Below are 21782 nucleotides of genomic sequence, written 5' to 3' on the forward strand. Positions count from 1 at the left end.
CTGGCTCGCTAACCTGGAGGTCGGGTGTTCGATCCCTGCATTGGCCGAGAAAGTTCATTCAGACTTTCCGGCATGGTTCCGCCTTGTCAGTGATGCAGGACGGAGGGCCTGACAAGGACAGCTGTCTAGTTGTTCAGATGTGACGAAAAACTGAGGTCCCGTGTACACATTGGCGTGCACGTAAAAGATCCCTTGACAGTTGGAATTCGATATAAGAGTAGGCCGTAGTGCTGCTGTCCGGACAAAATTTCCCTCATAGCACACTGTATGGCATATGCCCGTCTTCATTAGCCCAGTTTGGATGATGTTCTTGAACAAAAGTAGGATTGTGTAAAATGGCCTTAAGAACTAGAAATGAGAAGCTTGTAACAGCTTGTTAAAAGGGGGGCAACTCACAATATCAGCTATTTTCTAGTTAATAAAATATGCCCCAGGACACACCAAAATGCATAACAATAAAAGACACAATAAAATGCCTTTCGTATAAATAATTTTTATTCCACTTCTCTGCATGACCAATAATACATGTAACAAATAAGTCAAGTATTTATATCTTTGACAGGAATAAATATAAATAATAAACTTAAAGATGCATTATGTAAGAGCTCAATCTGCCTATTGCAGGTTTTTATTTGGGCTTCAAATGTTTTATAAATAAATATTTAGACATTTATTCACATGACAAGCCTATAATCAACTCGCTAAATCATTGGATGGCAGAGGTTTAAATGAATTAAAAATTTACTGATAAAATGGATAATCGAGACTTGGCCTTGATTATCATGTACCGTAGCTACAATAATTATAATCAATCTCGCTACATCTTCAAACAATCATAACTAAAGTAAAGTAATTTGAATGAAATTTTCAATACATTAAGTTTTCATTATCTGTTTTTAAACCATTATTCCAAGAACGGTCAACTCTTTATTTAAATCTTACATAATGCCTGTTTAATATATCAGAAATAGATCAAATTATAAATTGTTTTTTTTTAGAAAGTAATAACAACTGACAATATTAATATTTAACAAACAGCAACAACCCTGTAATATATCATATTGAAAACTATATAATAAATATTGTTATACCCATTATTTACAATACTAAATGTGTATAGAAAATATCTTCAACAAAATTATTTTTCTTTTCTAACTGATTTGGGGGAAATAGTTCTAGAATTGGATAGTGTGTGAAGAAAGTAAGGAAGGAATTGGTGACGATGTTCATCCTTTCTAGTTTCAACTATTATACTACAGGTAAGTTTAAATAATAGTAATGTTGAGAGTAAATTACACTGAATTAATTAACTTTGTATGAATGAATAAAACAATAATCTTAACTGTTTGTTCTACTAGTTCTAGGCAGATTATTGAAAAATGAACACACTTTCAAACTGTCATACAAATAAATATTCAAATATCAATAAACCATCGAGTTCCAGTATGATTAAAACCCAAACTATCAACTGATGACTTTTTCATTAGGCCATATAAATTAAATATTCTCAGATAGGTCTACTCCTGTGTCACTTAAAAAATGATGTACAACCATTTTTATTTGATAAAATAAAAGCAGTCTCATTATTTACCAAACTTTTATATTTTCTTCTGGTTACAAGAAGTAACTCAATAAATCGTTTCTGATTGAAACCTGAATTGTATCATAGGCTCAGTTATCAAGTATGCAACCTTGATAAATGTTATTGACAATCATAATATTTCTATTAAAACCAACATAAAATAAATGTAATGTCTTGAAATGTGATGTTTATGAGAAGTCATTTAGCCCAGGCAGAATTGATCCTTGATATGTTTTTTGTATGGCCTTAATGATATAACTATCAATTTAATACATAATTTTAATGCAGAATTTATTTATATAAATTAAAAGTCTTGATTTGTATTCAAACATATACATCTTGGATGTATTACTTATATTTTTAATATATACAAGATAAATGCCTTTAAAAAGAACCATACACAAACACCAATGTGGACCTTGTAACAAAATATATTTACAAAATATGTATAGTAATATTTTACACTATAAAACAGAAATAAATTGGACAAATCTCCAATCCCCCAACAATTTATGTATATTAACCGAATTAAAAGAAGGATTTATTAATTAGTCAATGATCTAATCTACGTACACTCTTCTCTATACTATAAGACACCTCCTGATAATGACACCCACTATAAACATACCAGTAGTTAAAGTCCTGCAGTGAAATCCCAAAACATTTATCTGATGTACTCAGACAGTTTTGGATCTAATAACTTATTACTGAAGATGCATTTTCAGTTCAAACAAGCCAACACATTTAATTCAAATAATATATTCAAAATAAAAAAAGATTCATCTAATTATTGAATTTTAAAGTACTTGGCAAATTAGAACATAGCAATTTGAGCATTTGCTAACTTGAAACCATTATTAAATGCTTACTACTTATAAATTATATTCAAATGCATGTATCTAAGCCATAAATGTGCCGATTTCTTTCAAGTTTTGCACATGATCTAGCCTGAACATGCCCAATGGACCTGTATAGTCAACATCTTCGATTTACACCATTAGTAATTTGACCACAAGGTCAACATTAGATAGTAGCCATTCATCTCACAACCATACATATGACTATGTATAAAAAAATAATTTGTTTACAATAAAATTATTACTATGTACATATTAACAAAATGATATCTTGAAAGTAAGAGAGAGAATGTGTTTAATATTAATCTATATACATGTAAGTTGTTCTATCATCTAAATATTTACTGCAAAACAAAAAACTTAATGTGTCACATTTTTCAAATAGCCCAAAATATTTAGGTATGGTAGCCAACTAGTTCCACAAGACAATTGACATTCTTGTTCAACATTAAAACACCATCAAAACAAAAATGATGATTAATTGATAGGGTAATCAATATGGTTGATGTTAATGGTGTAATTATCTGATATTTATTTAAACTGGAACATTACCTCTTTTTCAATTTATAAGAAGCCTTCCAATTTAAGTTAGAAAATAGGATACAGTGGATGGCATTCAATTTCTGTTTACTTTAACTTCATAACGCACTAAATTCCTTGCGCCGCAGTATTTGTAACTTAAAATGTAAATGAGATATATATATATATACACAGAACATTATGAACCACAGTTCATAATTGGACAAACTTGCATTGAAAATAAAGATTTTATCTCGGTGATTTGAAGTAAACAAAATACACCAATATAAAACAGAATGGCAATGAATATACAAATGAAGTTTTGGTATCCTCTGATACAAATGTGAATGAACAATCCAGGTCTATACTGACCAATAGTCTATCAATAAGCACTGTCTTCTTCTTTACAGTACTGACACTGTAGAACTTATACCAATTTTAATGTTCCTTCTGCCTCTGAATTACCAACTGAGAATAGAATAATTCTAGAAGGATTAAAGTACATATTAGATGATTGATGTACTAATGACCAGATATATGGTATAAAAAATTCTTCTGGTGAATCTTCTTCCACGTATTTAAATTTCAGATCTGGAAATTTCTGAAATACAGAGAAAACATCAATGCATGAAGTAAACTTTTAACAAATATAAAATTCTCTATATGTAAACATAACTTAAAGATAGATTATGTAAAATTTAGATAAAGAACTAGCCATTCTTGCTATAATAGTTCGAAAGTAGATGATGTAAAATGAATAATTTGAAAATTTCATTCAAATTACTCTATTGCAAGCGAAGAAATTAGCCTCTGAAGGTTTGACAGACGTGTGCAATAATTTCAACCACCGTACTGGTTGATCGAAGCTAAGTCTCGGTCCTCCATATTTGATTAAATCAAATTTAAGTATCGCTGAACCATTCTAATCTATTTAATATCGGAGAAATCTGATGCCATCGAGAGTTGATTTAAGCCTGGATCAGTTAATTAATGTCTAATTAATACTTTAGAAAACATTTCAGGCCTAAAGAAAGACCTGCAATAGGCAGATATAGCTCTTGCATAATGCATCACACTAACACTATTTATGGAATAACAATCACTGGTTTATTAACATGCAACGTTTCGACGATGATACTCTCGTCTTTATCAAGCAACTGATGAGAGTATCATCTTCGAAACGTTGCATGTTAATAAACCAGTGATTGTTATTCCATAAATAGTGTTAGTGTGTTACTGTTCAATTACTAAATGCCACTTAAAGAAGTGCATAATGCATGTTTAACTTTTTAACCATGTCAGTTTCTATCATTTTCAAACTACATTATCAGCCTCTGGAATCACGGCTGAATAGGACATATAGCTCATGTGCTGTTAGCATTGCAATACCCACGAAAGTCTAGATGCTCTGACTAAATAAGAAGCTAGGTTGCCAGGCAACGAAACATATGCCCACAGCATCTAAATCGCATATTTATTCTTTTGTAGATAATTGGAAGCACTTATTAATAGACAATTTCATACAGATCAGATTATAATTTTCGTCGTTTAAGGGTTCACAAGGTTCTACAAACTGAAACAAGGGCCTTAACTTTGGAAATAATTTACAGAAATTTTTGAAATTCGACCGGCTTTTTCGTTTTACTAATTCAAATAATGCATATAAATTTCATACAGAACGGATTATAGCTTTGTCATTCGAAACAAAGTAAAACAAGGGCCATAAATTTAGAAGTAATTGACAGAATAGGTTCCTTCATTTCACTAATTTAAATAATGCCTATAAATTTCATACAGATCGGATGATAACTTCCATCATTCGAGCGTTCACAAGGTTTGTCAAGGGCCATAACTCTACAAGTAATTATTTGAAATTGCTGAAAATCAATAGGATTCTATGTTTCAGTAATTTAAATGATGCATATAAATTTCGTACAGATCAGATGATAACTCACAAGGTTCAACAAAGTTAAACAAGGGTGATAACTCTAGATGTAATTATTGGAAATGGCTGAAATTCAATAGGAGTCTTCATGTCACTACCGGGGGGTAATTCAAATGATCTGTATAAATTTCATACAGATCGGATGATGAATTTTGTCATTAGAGCGTTCACAAGGTCCAACAAAGTGAAACAAGGGCCATATAACTCCAGAAATTCAATATCATTGTATGTTTTACTAATTTAAATGATGCAGATATATTCCATACAGATCAGATGATAACTTTTGTTGTTAAAGCATTCACAAGGTTCAACAAAGTGAAACAGGGCCACACCTCACCTCCAGAAGAAATTAACGGAAATTATTGAAATTAAATAGACTTCTTCATCTCCCTCATGTTAACAACATATATCAATTTCAAAATAATCAGATGACAAATGTAGTCTGTAGAGTATTCACAAGAAAATGTGGCTGACGGATGTACGTACATTCGGATGGGGTCGACGGTAATATACGACCACATTTCCATGAGGGCGTATAAAAATAACTTGACCAACCATGTCAACATAATTGCTTTGTTTAATTACTTCACGATTCTACAAGAACTACCCCAGTTATTGAGGCTGACAAACAGTGTTATGACATTTGATATTCTGAAGTTACAATTGTACATTGTCATACTTGATAAAAAAGTTAATTACTAACCTGAAGTCTTTCTCGTCTAAATTTAACCGAACCCTGTTTAATATATTCCAGTACTTCATTAGGTGTAAGGTTACTTCTACCAGATTTCTCTAACATAGCTGAGAAGTAATTCAGTACCTGAAATATATAATGTCAATATCTGAAGAAAGTGTAACAGAATTTTGTTTAAGTGAATCATATTTGTGTACTCAAATTATCTTAAACCATGGTAAACATTTATCAAAATTATATCTGAGTCAGATAATTTAAATGGTGCACAACATACATACTCGTAGGTTACCTGGCAATGAAAAATACATTCGCCAGCAGCTGCGTCATCCAAGTTAAACAACACATAAAACTTTCAAATAAATTGGATTATAATGGAAGCCTCTATGATGCCAACCAATACAAGTTTCAGGACAATAGGTTCTAACAAGATTTAGTAACAACAGGGCAAACAATGGAGGTAATTATTGAAAAAACATTGAAAATTAATAGGCTTCTTCATTTCATTGTGATAGGCAGCCAATATCAATTTCTAAAGCTGTCAACAGTTCCCTGTTGGTGGGGAAAATAAGACACACAGATTATTGCATAGCTGCTAGTGTACCAACAAGAAATGTGAACAACTGCCAGACAAAGAGAAATTGGTGAAGGAAATATACAATCACATTATTAAAGTGTGGGAGAATAAAAAAACCAAAGACGGCCTTTAAACTAAAGATGCATTATGTAAGAGCTAAATCTGCTTATTGCAGGTATTTCTTTTGGCTTTAAATGTTACACAAATTATAATTTAGATATTTATTAACATAACAAGCCTATAATCAATTCTCTAGACCATCGGATGGCAGATATTTAAATATTCAACAATAAAATGAACAATCAAGACCAAGTCTCGGGTTTCAAGCACCATTGCTATGACAGTCCTTCACGCTTTAGGTGTGCTTTCTCTCCTGCGCTCCTCAACTTTCCTTTGCGGGAGTCATTAAATATGCTCGCAAATTAGCTAAATCGTTCTTCTAAAAGTTGACATTAATACACTACTTTCAGATTTTGTTTACTTTTAACCTGCATACGTTTATGTACAGTGACCCCCTTCGAGCTATCAGGGTTTCTAAGATAACTTTGAGGCTACCATATTATTCACCAAATATATCGAACCTCTTTTTCATTCTGATATCGAATGCTAATGTCTGGCTTGTTTTAATTGAATAGAAATCTTTAATCAGCCAACAGAATATGATGTTACTTGACAGCTTCGTATGTTGCCGGATGTTGATTTGAAATGACTCTGAGACTGATAGAATGTCTGACTCTCTAAGTTGTTTTTATCATGGACCATATATATGGTCTATGTTTTTATGTACCGCTTGTGTCATTGTGTTGATTATCAGTACTGGAATGTCAGAATATGTATGCAACATATTATAAGTGGAATACTGGAGGGCAACTAGCGGTGGATAGAAATAGGTTCGTAAAATTGGTTTTACAGAGTGTGAAATAAAGTTAAATAATTAAAATATAATACAAAATAGGCTAATCAGTGTTTTCTTCAACGTTATAGACAGTATCTTCCATAAGAACATATTAAAAAAATATTAAAGCATAAATGCAATTTTAATTTAAAAAAATATAGAAGTACTCTTACAATATAATTAAGAAAGGTTTTATACGGCAGCTGATTTCTCATTTCTGAAATTGACAGACGCTTTTTTTGATTTTGTAAATGTGAAGCACTGCTACGATAATGAACATCTACACTTTATCTTCAAACAATCATTACTTTGCTCAAAATAAAGTAATTTAAATAAAATTTTCAATATATTCATTTATCAGTTTCTATTTTGGATCTATTATAGCAAGAACATCCAGCTCTTTATCTACATCTTACATAAGGCATCTTTAAATATTTTAAAATTTTGTAGGAATCTTACCGTTTCAATATTTTGAATGATGTCTTGAAATGTAGGATGTGTACGATACAAGGTGAATTGATCACGTTGATATAGTAAGGTATAGATTAGATTAGGATTATGATGTAAAGATGAAGCTAAACAAGAGTTGATAATCTCTAACACCATTCTTATAACCTCTTCTAAAACATTCATATCTTGTAACTACAAATAAAATGGGCAAAATATTCATAAACAAGTTTCAAGCAATAACACAACACCTATTTATTAATAATAAGATATTCATTCAATATGAATGATAGACATTTGTTCAATGGTACGCTGAAAGTCGAAATATGGTAGACCAATATAATTGTACGAGTGACCTGTGCGTTGCCTTCACATTTTTTATATTTTTTTTTGCACAGTCCACTAGTCCTGTGTACTTAAACCAACATAATCAATTAAGATATTTTTTATCAAGCATAATTAAGTCACATATTTGACCAACAAAACTTATCTTGACATGGAAGTAGGACATTTCTGGCGGCCAATAGGAAAGATAAAATAAAATTTTGTAATAAATTATATGAGAATTATATAAGATGAGTTAAACGTAATATATATAAGGCGAGTTATATGTAATTATATTACAGAGTGGGACTTACTAATAAAGCACTCTCATCCTCTTTATCTTCTGTATTTTCTTGTGTCTTATTTTCTATTTGTTTTGCACTTGTAGCTAATTCACTGATTTGATCTATTAATCTAGATTGTTTCTTACACAGTTGAGAAAACAAACTAAAATGAAAGGGTCAAGGTTAGATTAAAGGCCTATTTATCTCTCTGGTGGTCAATTAGGTCTCCTCAACTTGGATTTAGGGAAACATTGTAGTGATAAAATGCTAAACGAGAAACATATTTATAATTTGACAATGAAATTCTATTAAAGGGAACTTACTCTGAATAAGAAAGACATATAATGGACATTAACAACCTTGCATTGCTGAAGACACACACTTATTAGTTACCTGACTATTTTCTGTGCCACAAATGGATGTAGATTGATAAACTGAGATGACATATTTGCCAAAGCTGCCAAACAATTAGTATGTAAATATTTATCCTGAAAATGAACAAAGATATAAAGCTTTAAAATTATATCATTGCCACAATACATGACATATTAACCCTTAACTGGTCGTCGTCATTTTGACGTCATGACGCCAAGTGGTCGTCTAAATAAAGGCTGAAGTGAAATATTTTGTATGCCTATTTCAATCGACTATTGCCGGATAATTATAAGTGATAGACTCTTGACACCAATAAAAAAGTTGAAGGGGATAAGTTGATCTATAATTTGCAAATCATTCTAAATCATTTTCATCAGAAATATCATCTTCAGAATTGGTGTCATCGATATAATCCGAATCGAAATCATTCATAAGCATTTAAATCACTTTGAGAGTCTTTAACCTTCCCGACATCGTTAAATTATGTTTGATGTCAAAAAATGTTGAACAAAGACATATTTTGTCAATGCCACATATGTGTAGCCAAATCAATTAAATACGAAACTAAATACTCAAATGCGGCTTATAACCAGTGCCTGCCAGGCAGGATACATCCACATTTTGCAAGAGATGGATAGAGAAGAAGCTAAAAACAAAAACGATTTTTTGTACAATCAGGGGCCATAATCCAGAAAGTTATGGTCTGAAATGCGCAAATATCAAAAGGGACTCAGACTATTGGAATATAAAGATATGTTTGTTAAGTTTTATCAAAATCAGATAAAAATTGTGACCTCTAGAGGGTCCATAACCTTTGTATTACATAATCCAGAAAGGTATGGTCTGAAATGCGCAGATATCAAAAGGGACTCAGATTTTTAGAATATAAAGATATGTTTTAAGTTTCATCAAAATCAGATAAAAATTTTGACCTCTAGAGGGTCCATAACCTTTGTATTACATACCGTATTTATACAAAGAGTGGCCATTTTGTCAGGCACTTTCATTTCGATTTTCCCGAAATTCCAATTCAACCTTCATTATGGTGGAATAGTGATGTATCTAAACATTTTTTAAAATCGGAAAAAAAATTGTGGCCTCTAGAGAATCCACAAGCTAAAAATGTGATCTTTCGACCAATCAGGGGCCATAATCCAGGAAGTTACGTTCGGATATGTGTGATTATAAAAGGAACCAAGATCTTTATGATAAAAACATATATTTAAAGTTTCATCCTAATCAGATAAAAACTGTGGTCTATAGAGGGTCCACAACCTAGATATAACATATTTTTACACTATTTGCGTACAAGGGGCAGCCATTATGTCCGTCAGTTTTTGCCCTATTTTTACGAAATTCGAACTCAACCATCATTAGTGTATAACTGTGATATATTAACACGTTTTTTATTTCAAATCGGATAAAAATTGTCAACAAGCTCAAAACATGATACAATCAAGGGCCATAATTCAGGAAGTTACCATCCGATATGCGCGAATATCAAAAGGAACCAAGATCTTTGGGTTATAAACATGCATTTCAAGGTTCATCAAAATCGGATCAAAATTGTGACCTCTAGGAGGTTCACAACCTCGATATACCATATGTTTACACTAGTAATTTTACTAGCCAGTAATTGTTTAGAAATGGGAGCTTCCAGGACCTAGGCAGCCTCTGGCCCCTTGCCAAAAGTCCTGTTATTTATGAAACCCTATCCAGATTGGAGCGAGAGTGGCACCTGCTTGCCATTATCCCCGCTGTAATAGATTACTATTATGTACATCACTTGTTTCCAGGAGCAACACCTCTTAACGTTTGACAGCCACACCCCTCTCTATGAAATAGATGAATATTATAGCAACTGTTGTCATAATGTGTAATACAGTACTTACTCTCATGCGACTCAGATTAAACTGAATTGTTCGTATTAAAACTAATATCAACAATCCTCCCAATGTTACTTCTGTTAAAGGCCGTTCTTTAAACCATAATACATTCTTTATTGTCTACAAAAAAACAAGGCAAGATATATGAAAAATTTAATTGGAACTGTTAGCACAGTGCAAGGTAAATATAATATAGCACACAATATATCAAAAGAAACGGACCATCAGGGATAAAAACTGACCCAATTATGTGGAATATTGAGCATTCCCAGACACTGATTAAAGCAATAAGCTATAAAAATTATATTACCTTACTTCTATAATTTTTTATTATCACAAAAAGACAGGCACATAAAAAAAAGTACTTCTGACTTACTATTTCGTGAATGGCTTTATTAAATACTTCATCTTCACTCAATATTAGAAGTATAATAAGAGCCATATAGATATGATGAGAGTTCCGTTCCATGGCTTGGTATAAGATCTTTAATAAAGGCATTACCTACACAAACAAATAAATCAGCTTTATTTTATTTCTCACCATCAATAACAATTTCAATTTGAACAAAATTATGAAAACAAGGGAAACAAAGCTACACAACTTAATATTCTGGTTCTCAGAATATCCTTAAAAAAAATCTGATTGTTTTCTTTAAAGATAGCCATGCAAAACATGAAAATCCACCAACACAGCAGCTATGTCTTGAAACAAGGATACCTACAGACAGTAGCATATTCGAAAGGAAAACTTCAAATGACGTTTAAGAATTAGAGAGTTTAAAGACTTTATATCCCATTTCATTCCATAACCTTTTAGTTTTTAGGCTATTTTTTGAAGGACATGTTACACTATGACCATAACAGCAATAATAGTATTACCATCAATGCGTATAGGGTCTAACGTCCACTCGACAGACTAGGTCAATTCAGGACTGACATACTGTTCAATTTTATTTCAAGTGGGAAATTAAATGAAATGGGGTTTAACGTCCTACTGTTCTGCTCCTAAACTGGGCTAATGAAGACGGGCATACGCCATACAGTGTGCTATGAGGGAAATTTTGCCCGGGCAGCGCCCTACGGCCTACTCTTATATCGAATTCCAACTGCCAAGGGATCATTTACGTGCACGCCAGACTCTATGAAAGACCTTATGATCTAACTCGCAGGGCACTATGTATAGGCTAATATACTTACCAAATGGTCTATATTTGTTCTAGATAGTAGATAATCTTTAACTCTAGGGTTTCGGTGTATTAATAAATATAGTAATAATGTGGTTTGATCATCACGTAGTGTAAGACATAATGTCTGATATAACTTAGAGAAATCAATTTTAAATGTTGCTACAGCATGTGTTGGACCCTGTGTAGCTGATTGATCTGAAATAAAGAAAGGAATACCATAAATAGAATTAATAATCTTTTAGTAATTGGATAGAGCATTTAACTGTAACTTATACTTATGGACAAACAATTACTAAGTTATTTGGCAGATGTTTAACCAGAATAAACTTTTTCAGCACATTTTTAAATTAAAATATAATTTAATAATTATGTATTGTTCAATTACAAATAGTGAACTATTTATCTGACAAAATATCTTGGAAATATATTAAACAATTAAATTTACACCATGTTAGTTTATATGTATAGCCTACAAATCTTTAAAACACATTCCAGTTAAATTATTTACCCACTTATTTCTATAGTAGGGCTTACTATTAAAATTCAAAATACCTTCGGAATCCAAAAACGAACAAAGAACTTCACGATAGGGATTGTGTAATCCTCTATCACAACTTGTACAATGGTTTGTCAGCACCAAAATAAATAAAAGACTCTGATTGGCTAATAATGTTTCTGTAAATTCATCCTCCTTCTTCTTTTCTTGTTGTCCCATCCCAAGGGTTACAACAGACCACAGACTAGCTGAGAAAACAAATTAATTTAAATCTATACTGATGTCTTTTATCTTCAATTATGTCTAGCCATTTCTAATGACAAAATTGTTTTACATGTTTTACAGTAAAATCTTAAAAGCTTTTTCAGTGTTTTTCTGTCAAAAGGAAAGCACAAACAGCCAGTCACCTAGGTACGTGTATCAGGCCATACATAATGGCAACATGTGGCCGTCACAACAAAATGGCTTTTGCCTACAATGAATGCTCACATCAAATTTGATACTAAAACTGGTTGATACTAAAAATAATCAATGAGACCTAGAGAAATTGATAAATTAACTTACAAGCTACAGAATTTGTCAAATGGACAATTAAACTGCCTCCTTCTTCAGATCCTTTATATAATTCAGCTGGACATTTTTCTTGATTTATATAGTTCCATAGTAAGGCTTTTAATAACAAAGGGGCATGGATTGCACTGAAAAAACAAAATTTATCATCTCTCAGGTATTTGCTATTTCTGAAAATATATTGAAATATATCTGGTATTTCTGAAAATATACTGAAATATATTTGGAATACAGTAAGTCCCAGATTGGTTGATTAATATATTGTCGTTACATTCATCTGCCATCTGATCACAATGTGTTTTTAGCACTCTAAAGGTCAGAATTCTTTACGATTTGTTTATCGGATCATAAGGAAGTCCTCTATAGAAATGTAGAGCTTTTCTAAATTAAAGATGGGTAAGTTATCCCTTGGTGTCCATTCAAATTTATGAAATGTTCAATGGGGTTCGCTGGCCCAAATGAACAATCCTAACATTAGCTTGATGCCTTTGAGAGAATACTCTTCGAAACGTCGACCAAATAAATTAGTAGCAGTTTTTCCAGAAGTATGTGCATAGCCAAGAAAAGTTGTATCGGCCATCAGATGATAAACATAAAATAAAGTTATAATATAATTAACCTACCATTTTCCTTGCATCATAAATCGATATAAAACAAAATTACTGGTAGCTTGTGTTTGAAACATCTGTATAGATAATAATACCAGTAGCGTATTCAATGATTCAAGATGAAGAGCATAGGTAAAATTCCTAAAATAAAAAACACATTGACTATTCAAATATCATTATAAATCAAACTTTAAAATTCAATGACGAGAGGTGTTTAATAATGTTTCATATTCTATAAAATATTACTTACAAAACTGGAACATCAACCAATAATTCTATTAAAGAATTCATCAAATCTTCAGCCATTAATCCCATCTGATCCCCTGATTCATTTTCATCTCCACTTTCCCCATCTGAGTCTATAAATAAAGATTTATTATTACAATATATGAGTAAAACTCCTTTAGTTTTCTTGATATGTAATATATCAATACACATCAATTATATACTATTCAAAAAAAGTAGGGGATATTTGATTTTGGGGGCATAATACTAAAATATGCAAATGACTACGAAAAAAGTCACTATAGAACCTAACAGAAGAAACATTTCCAGTTACATGTGACGCCCAAACGCACCAATAGCTACCGCATGGACTGCAGGTGATGCTTGGGATCATCATGGGGGTCCAACCCAAGATTTGCACGACTCTGACTTTGAATGTTACAGTCATTGTGGCATTGAATTCCAGGGTGGAAACATCAGTTTAATTGTTTTAGTGACCAGAAAACAAATTTTGATATGCGTCGGCTTACCCAAAATGAAAGGTTACGTGCCCTTGGCATGCTACAGATCGGCACAACACAGGCGGTTGTGGCGCGGACGATGAATGTTTCTCAGTCTGTCATAAGCAGGCTATGGTCCAGATACCGTGATACACAATCTGTACAGGACAGACCACGCTCAGGTCGACCAAGGGCGACAACTCAAGCCCAGGATCGATTTATCCGTACCTTGGCCTTGAGAAATCGTGTCATCACAGCAAATCAGATCAGCGCTCGTCTTCAAACAGACACTGGTGTGAGAGTGAGTGGCCAGACGATTCGGAATCGACTGCATAGGGGTCACCTTCGCGCCCGACGTCCTCGCATGATCTCTTGTTTGAGAGATCATCACATTCAGACAAGACGTCGTTGGTGTAGGGATCGTCAACACTGGGATAATCGACGCTGGAGCAATGTGATGTTTTCAGATGAGTCAAGGTTCACTGTTGATTTTTTGGACAGACGTAGGAGGGTGTGGCGTCGTCGAAACGAGCGCTTCCAAGACGTTAACGTCATCAGACATGATCGATTTGGGGGTGGTTCTGTTATGGTGTGGGGAGGCATCACTGTTGCTGGAAGAACGGCTTTACATGTTGTTGCAGGGCGTGTTACAGGCCAGTACTACCGGGACAACATCTTGGCAGTCCATGTTGTGCCGTTGGCACGACGTCATGGCCGCCGTTTCATCTTCCAGGATGACAACGCAAGATGTCACAGGGCCAGGATCGTTACAGGTTACCTCCAACAACAGAACATCACCACATTACCTTGGCCAGCACTGAGTCCCGACCTCTCCCCCATCGAGCATGTCTGGGACATGCTTGGACAGAGGTTACGTCAACGTCAACAACGTCCTGCCAATGTCCAAGAACTTGCTGCTGCGTTGCAACAGGAATGGGACAATCTGGACCAAAATGACCTTAGACGTCTCATTAGGAGTATGCCACGTCGGATCAATGCTTGTTTGGCAAACAGAGGAGGATTTACCCGTTACTGACTTGGTTGTGATGCTGTGGTAACTTTGCTGTTTGACCCCGGGTATCATTTTACCCTTATAATGGTCAGTCTGTGCCTTACTAAGTCTAACGATCATTTGGAATAAATCGATGAATGTGAACTTCATTTCATTTTGTCATTTGTTTCTTCGTCAGTTTCATTAGGTGACTTTAATAACACTTAAAAATCAAATATCCCCTACTTTTTTTGAATAGTATATTAAATTCTAAGGATCCATCAAGGATTTCACTTATCTGATTATTACTGATGAACTATTTGAAACAAAACAAGCCAACAGTGATGCTGATGTCAGCCACCTCAATCGCAGAAAAAATAGATCACAGATATTAATTAATTGCACATTCATCTTTTTCTAAAGCATCTAGAAATCAAACTGCTTGTATATACATAGCCTACTCAGAAAATGTGCGCGATCAGATCTAGTCAAGATTTTAAAGTAGTGAAATTATACATCAAGTAAGTTTCATGATTGGACTTAGTCATGGTTTTCAAGAAGTGAAACTATATACCAAGTTCCATCAATAGTCCTAGATTTGAAATCAAAATTATCATATCCTAAAGCATTGACTTATCAAATTGACTTATCTGCTTAGCTAACTAATCAATAGATGCCTGAAATTTTTTTCTAGGCCATAAGAAATAACATGTTTCATTTAAAAAATTTAATAATTATTCAAGATAATCTAAATGACCCAAGTAACCTCAACGGAACATATCATTAATGCCAGAATAATATTACAGATATTTAATCTATATTTAAAACATTGCGGAAAAACTACATGTGTGTAGGTACAATATTTATCTCATACAGTTTTTAGGGTCAGATTCATATCAGATAACAATATACTTACCAGCAGGATTAGCCCTACAATCAAACTGTTGTAATAGTAATTCCTCACTCAGATGTTCCACAAAATATTTACATAAGCTTCGAATAATAAACAATGCATTATAAGTCTGCCAGATAAAGATGTTGCTAAAAAAAAGATTAAAAAGAGAAAATATTATTTCCGACAATTGTTTGTGAAAACTGTCTTCAATATCTAATACCAGTAAATAAAAATATCAAAATTGATAGCATCATTACTTTTTACCGATGTTGAATACACATTCTTGACAAAAGAAAGCAGAAAGAATCTTCTTTTTATATTCTGTTCTGTAAAGATTCAAAGCTAAGTAAGCCAGGAAATGTAGAAATTCCATATTAAAGAAGTAAATACAGCCCATCACATTTATAAAATTGTGTGGGAGCCATAAAAAGCTCCTGCAAATTTAAAAAATGAGAAAAAAGCCCCTGTAAGAAAACTTAATTATATTGCATGAGTAATTCTACAATTTCTTGAATTAAGGAGAGCCAAATTGTATTTATGCTTTAGTCTTGTTTAGTATTTGGTGAATATGTTTGATGAATATGGTTGTGTCAAAATTATCATCATTGAAACTTATATAGCTCGAATGTATACAGTTTAAAAATAAACAAAAAATGAAAGTAGTTTATTAATCTCAATATTTAGGAGAGCAATTTAGCTAATTTGCAGAAGTCTTTAATGACTTCCGTGATTGAAAGTCGAGGTGCGTCGAGAGAAGCAGGAGCGAAAGCACATCTTAAACTTGAAGGACTGTCCTGAAAGTGATCTTTTTGTGGGAAAATGTCATGTGCAGATTTACAAAATACATTGTACAAATCATGATTAAATTGTATAAAGCTGAATGACTCCATTTTACACAAAGTCTTGCATCTATATAATTCTAGGGAATACATGTACATATAAACATGTCTGCAGAACCAATTACAAATGTATCTGGACGGTCTTTTAAAATCAACATTTTGGATATGGGAAATTTAGCATATCTAATAATGGACAAATAGTGAATTATTTGGTACTATTCATGAGACGATAATATTTGTTCAAAAAAAAAAAGCGAGAGAGAGAGAAATGGGGTTTAACGTCCACTCGACACAAACTAGGTCATTTCGGGACCAACATATGGTTTAATTTTATTTCAATAATTCGCTTGCGCGTAGGGGTCTTTAGCAGTGGGAGGAAACCGGAGGACCCGGAGAAAACCCACGAGGTTTGACAGGCGACCCTACTCCATGCCACGTACAACCGGGGATTCGAAACCACGCCAGTCGACTCAATGGCAGACTTTATGATACAGCGCGCAAACGCTAACCATTCAGCGATCCAACCCCCTCGGAAAAAAAAAAAAAAAAAAAAAAGCTGGCATGTTTCAAAGCACCAAGAATCAATGCATACGTATGTCAAGCTCCTCAAGATTTTTCAATACTGTTAGTGCAGTTTGACCTGGAACCCTGTTTAAATTGATAAAACTAATGATACTGTTTATCACATAGTCTCAAACCTACATATTTCCCAATAGTACTAGGCAATCAACCCATTAATAACACAAAATTATCTTTCAAGAAATACATTGGCAGTTGTACTTACTCCTCACATTGTGCTGAAGCTTTCAGCTCTGTGGCTCGAATTAAAAAGTTGTGAACTAGTGCTGCAAAATTACCAGTATGACAGTTATTGATAGCAAAGTTACGACTGATCTGAGATGTCGCTTCTTCTAAAATACGAGAATCAGACCTGAAAAGTTGAACATAAAATATATAATGCAATCTTGACAACCAAAAAGTTAAATGCAATACTATGTCTAGCACTGACCTGGTGATTTTAGGCTTCCAAAAACAGAAGCAAATGTTTCTGTTTTGTATTTCCACAATGCAAAAGATAATGTTAGCAAATGATTTCTAAAAAAGGTTACATAATATCTGTAGATAAGGGTGCTTATACTAGTTACTCTGTCCATGTTACTAGATACATTTTGGGAGATTAGATAAAGAGCTAGCAGTTCTCACTATCATAGTTAAAAACTAGATAATGTAAAGGGAATTTGCTGAAAATTTCAGTCAAATTGATCCACTCTGAACCGAGAATTTAGTGATTGAATTTTGGGAACAGCCTCGATCATCATTACTAAAGAAAGACCTGCGCAATAGGAAGATTTAGCTCTTGCATAATGTATGTTTAATTTACTTACGTGTTAATTGGTATCAGGAATGAGAATGAAAGTAGCTGGTTCCAGAAAGGATCGATTTTATCTATGGCTTCAGTGCCAGCAAGCTTCTGTAGATATTCATTAGATGACAAGTCACTCAAACTACTACTAGTAGCCCCCATACCTAAAAATATACAAATAAATTAGAATAAAAACATGTAGAAGACTATTAGCAGTTATTAAATTCAAGAACAATTTATAACAACAGTGTCAGTACAACTTTAACTGGCTACTTTACTTACTCTGTAAATCAAATAATATACACCTTGTCTTTTACAACTATTACTATTAGTTTAGTGGCAGAACGACCAATTTTTTCAATGACATTGACAAACTGAAGACATCTTAAGTTAATTTTGATGATAATTTATACTGGTAAGCTTATAGGCAAAGCAATGTTTGCAGTTTCTGTGACAATTTTTCAAGCATTGGGCAATAAATTGTAGGTAAATCAATGACTTGATGTTTCTATGGTTATATGTGAGGTAAGCTTATAACACACTGGTTCTAATAAGATGGGGGGCCTGGACCAGTAGGTAAAATGTACTTTTTGATAGATAGCATGGAAACAAAAATGACCATCTTTCTGACTTTCACTTAAAGCGACAATATTGTACTCGCATCCTGTCTTATCCTAGACTACAATTCATACACCATTCAAGGCTGTGCGCAAGTAAAATTAGGTTCAGTTGCAAATTTTCAACACAATCATCACAGTTTGCATGGAAATAAGTAATTATGTTACAAATAGTGAAAAGTGGAACACTGAAATCTTAATCTTATCTTACCGAACAGTTTTTCTGTATTTTCTAGAGACATGAAATCATGTGATTCTGGTTTGGCGGCCATTTTAAAATGAACAGAAATTTTGCATAGCAGTTGGGTTTAATCAAACCATACAATTATGTGGTAAGGTTTCACCTTTATTTCAATGGGAATTGGTTTATTATATGTTAAGCTATGTAAAGTACAGTTTGGGGTCAGTGTAATTGGAAATTAGGGAGTTATAGGCCAGTAACATTTTTGCTGCCAAAGGACTACAAAATTTGCTCAAAGGCCTTAGGACGATACACTACTATGTAGCAGAAATGTTATAAATAATTAATCAATCTTTGTTTTGAAGAAAAAATTGTCAATTTTGCTTATTTGAATCCCGATGTGATTAGTGTTGGGGGTTTGCCACTTGAGGTGTCTTATCTATCCTTAGTTCATCTCCGAACGTAGGTCTCATTACACTTGCCCTGTATGTTCAGGAACCGGCCTATTGACTTCTTGTCGAAAAAATTTCAGTTCCCAGTACATCTTACTGGGCAACTTTTTACTGCTAAACGGTCGCATCGCATGTAAGTCCCTGTGAACGCCAGTACAATGTAAAGGAACATTTTAGTGAGAAAATATGACCTTGCTTACCTTGCTATAGTCAGTATGTGCGACACAACATCCTGTTAATAGTCAGTATGTGCGACACAACATCCTGTTAAAAATTAGTCCCCTTCTGCTAACAGCTTGGCAGAAGCCATTGAAATCCAAATATAGGGTAACACACAAATTTATGTATCTCGGCCATATAAGATGAAACAAAATTTAGGTAAGCAGGTGAATCAAAATTGGAATTTGTGAAAAAAATTGACTGTAATTGGGCTAGGCAAAACAATAAATGAATGAAGATTCTCAATTTTTTAAAGATTCCAATTGTTTCCCCCCTGCTTTCCTAAATTTCGTTTTGTCATATATGGCCGAGTTATGTAAATCTATGCGTTACCCTATATTTAGATTTCAATGGCGCCTGCAAAAGTGTTTTTTAACGTCATGTTGTGTCAGTAAACAAAATTGACAAGATTTTTCATCAAAACGACGATTGATTATTGTTATTTATAATATTTCTGCCACATCCAACTACAATTAAACATATAATCCTACCTGAAACGGGTATAAATCATTGTATTTAAAATCGGGGCGTTCGTTAAGCCAACTGAACGCCATTTTTACTAGATGGGAGATGTTTGACGGTGTATGTTGGATAAAAACAATTAATGCTTCATTAAATTAAATTTGAATATTTGGGGTTAGGTGATAGTTGTGCCACTACATTGGCCTCTGTAAGTTTAAAATTATCTTATTTTTAAGATGTTACATTATGATTAATAACCTATTATTACCGGTAGGCAAAGCCACGAAAGGCACACAATCGACATCGTAGCTAAAAACAAGCACATCAGTATATCTCAACGTAGCTAAGAATCTCTGTGCAAAAGAGTGATGTCAATGGTATCAACACAAAAAAGTTTTGAAACTGGACCTAGAATCTAGTGTCAAAAACATGAATGATTATATATGGAATTGATGTACTGAAATGATTTTGTCACTGTTAATTCACACAATTTCGTGGGTAATTCAACATTATTCCCCATACATTAAAAAAAGAATCATACCGAGTTTGAACCGTCTGTTTTAAATCATATTCCTAGAAAGGAACTAGCTCTTTATTTCCTATATTCTTGTGATGATAATATAATCCGTCAAAATAATTGTTTTCTTCTCCATCCACGTTGGTGAGCATGCGTACTCAGCAGTTCCGGAAGACGACATCCTCGTTTTATCAGGATAAAGACCACTTTATTCTCTCGCCATTGACTTTGAACCATGTTAACTCCATTTTATCTTTAATCTAAGACAATACAAATTACTTTTTACATTTTAATATAATATCGGATAAGCTGATTGTACCGTCTGAGTTTAGTGATGTAGAGGCTCAGCGAATATTCAGTGCTGATCAGTTTGCCCATCATCAGCGCTAGAAAACGAGTATAAGAACTAGCTTACACGTATTATCTGGGGACCATGGGGATACCACCAGCCGCCAACGGTCATCTGAGGGAGCGTTGTCATCGACAGGTTTAATTGTGCCAGAAAAAAGAAACCGCCTAAACCAGGAACAGTACTAATATTACACTTTGTAATTAAGATTTCTTTAAAAATGCATTCCCTCAGAAATATTTATATATATTAATATATATTATGGAAAGTAGAGACACCCAATCATATATTAATATATATTATGGAAAGTAGAGACAACCAATCTTAGAAAATATTTGATTCCCTGAAAACATCCACGGGGGTGCACATAGGACAAACATGTAAGGATATTGCTAACTGGCAAACGGTCCTGCGATTAAACACCAGGAAAAGAAGTTGAGAGAGGATAATCCAAGAAATTATGGTAAATAGACAGCGAGTAACGACAAAAACAAGTTACAAAGGACCATCGCCCATTCAAGTCAAGTGACAAACAAGTCTGCGTAAAATGGGTTTTCTTTTTGGATTGGGGTAATTTCTTGCGATCAAAATGTTTTGAGAAAGATTTGAAGCAAATACATCATAGATAAATTAGTTTAAATATGTTTTTAGTCCAAAGATATTATCAAATCATACGGTTTGTACGCGGGAATGCATCTTTAAGATGTCTGAAATTGTATGTGGTTATGGTATCATAGTTGGGAAATAATACGCATTCATTTTAAGTTGTATATTCTTGTATTTTTATAGCAACTATTCGAATACTTTTCGAATTCTTGCTTGATATTCGCCGAATAGTCGAGTAGTGATTTAGTTCGAATGGTAGAACACCATTATTTGCCCAGACAGTCGCTTATCCGCCCATTCGTAATGGAATTCCAATTGTCAAA

At 33.4% G+C, this 21782-nt stretch overlaps 1 protein-coding gene across 1 annotated transcript; it reads right to left on the reverse strand.

Annotated features, from left to right (window-relative positions):
- Positions 1–477: 477 nt before the first annotated feature.
- LOC126815592 (dymeclin) lies at positions 478–20659 on the reverse strand. Its single transcript, XM_050541305.2, has 16 exons — positions 20529–20659; positions 18079–18220; positions 17478–17624; positions 15876–16000; positions 13494–13602; positions 13259–13384; positions 12630–12763; positions 12122–12313; positions 11580–11764; positions 10759–10884; positions 10389–10502; positions 8515–8609; positions 8152–8284; positions 7526–7708; positions 5607–5723; positions 478–3559 (listed from the first exon to the last, which is right to left on the reverse strand). Exons 2-16 carry the CDS (start codon positions 18216–18218, stop codon positions 3386–3388), a joined length of 2100 nt encoding a protein of 699 aa, XP_050397262.1. The 5' UTR covers positions 18219–18220; positions 20529–20659; the 3' UTR covers positions 478–3385.
- Between the last annotated feature and the right edge of the window lie 1123 nt (positions 20660–21782).

Source organism: Patella vulgata, chromosome 3 (genome assembly GCF_932274485.2).
Source record: "Patella vulgata chromosome 3, xgPatVulg1.2, whole genome shotgun sequence".
Taxonomy (NCBI): Eukaryota; Metazoa; Mollusca; class Gastropoda; family Patellidae; genus Patella; species Patella vulgata.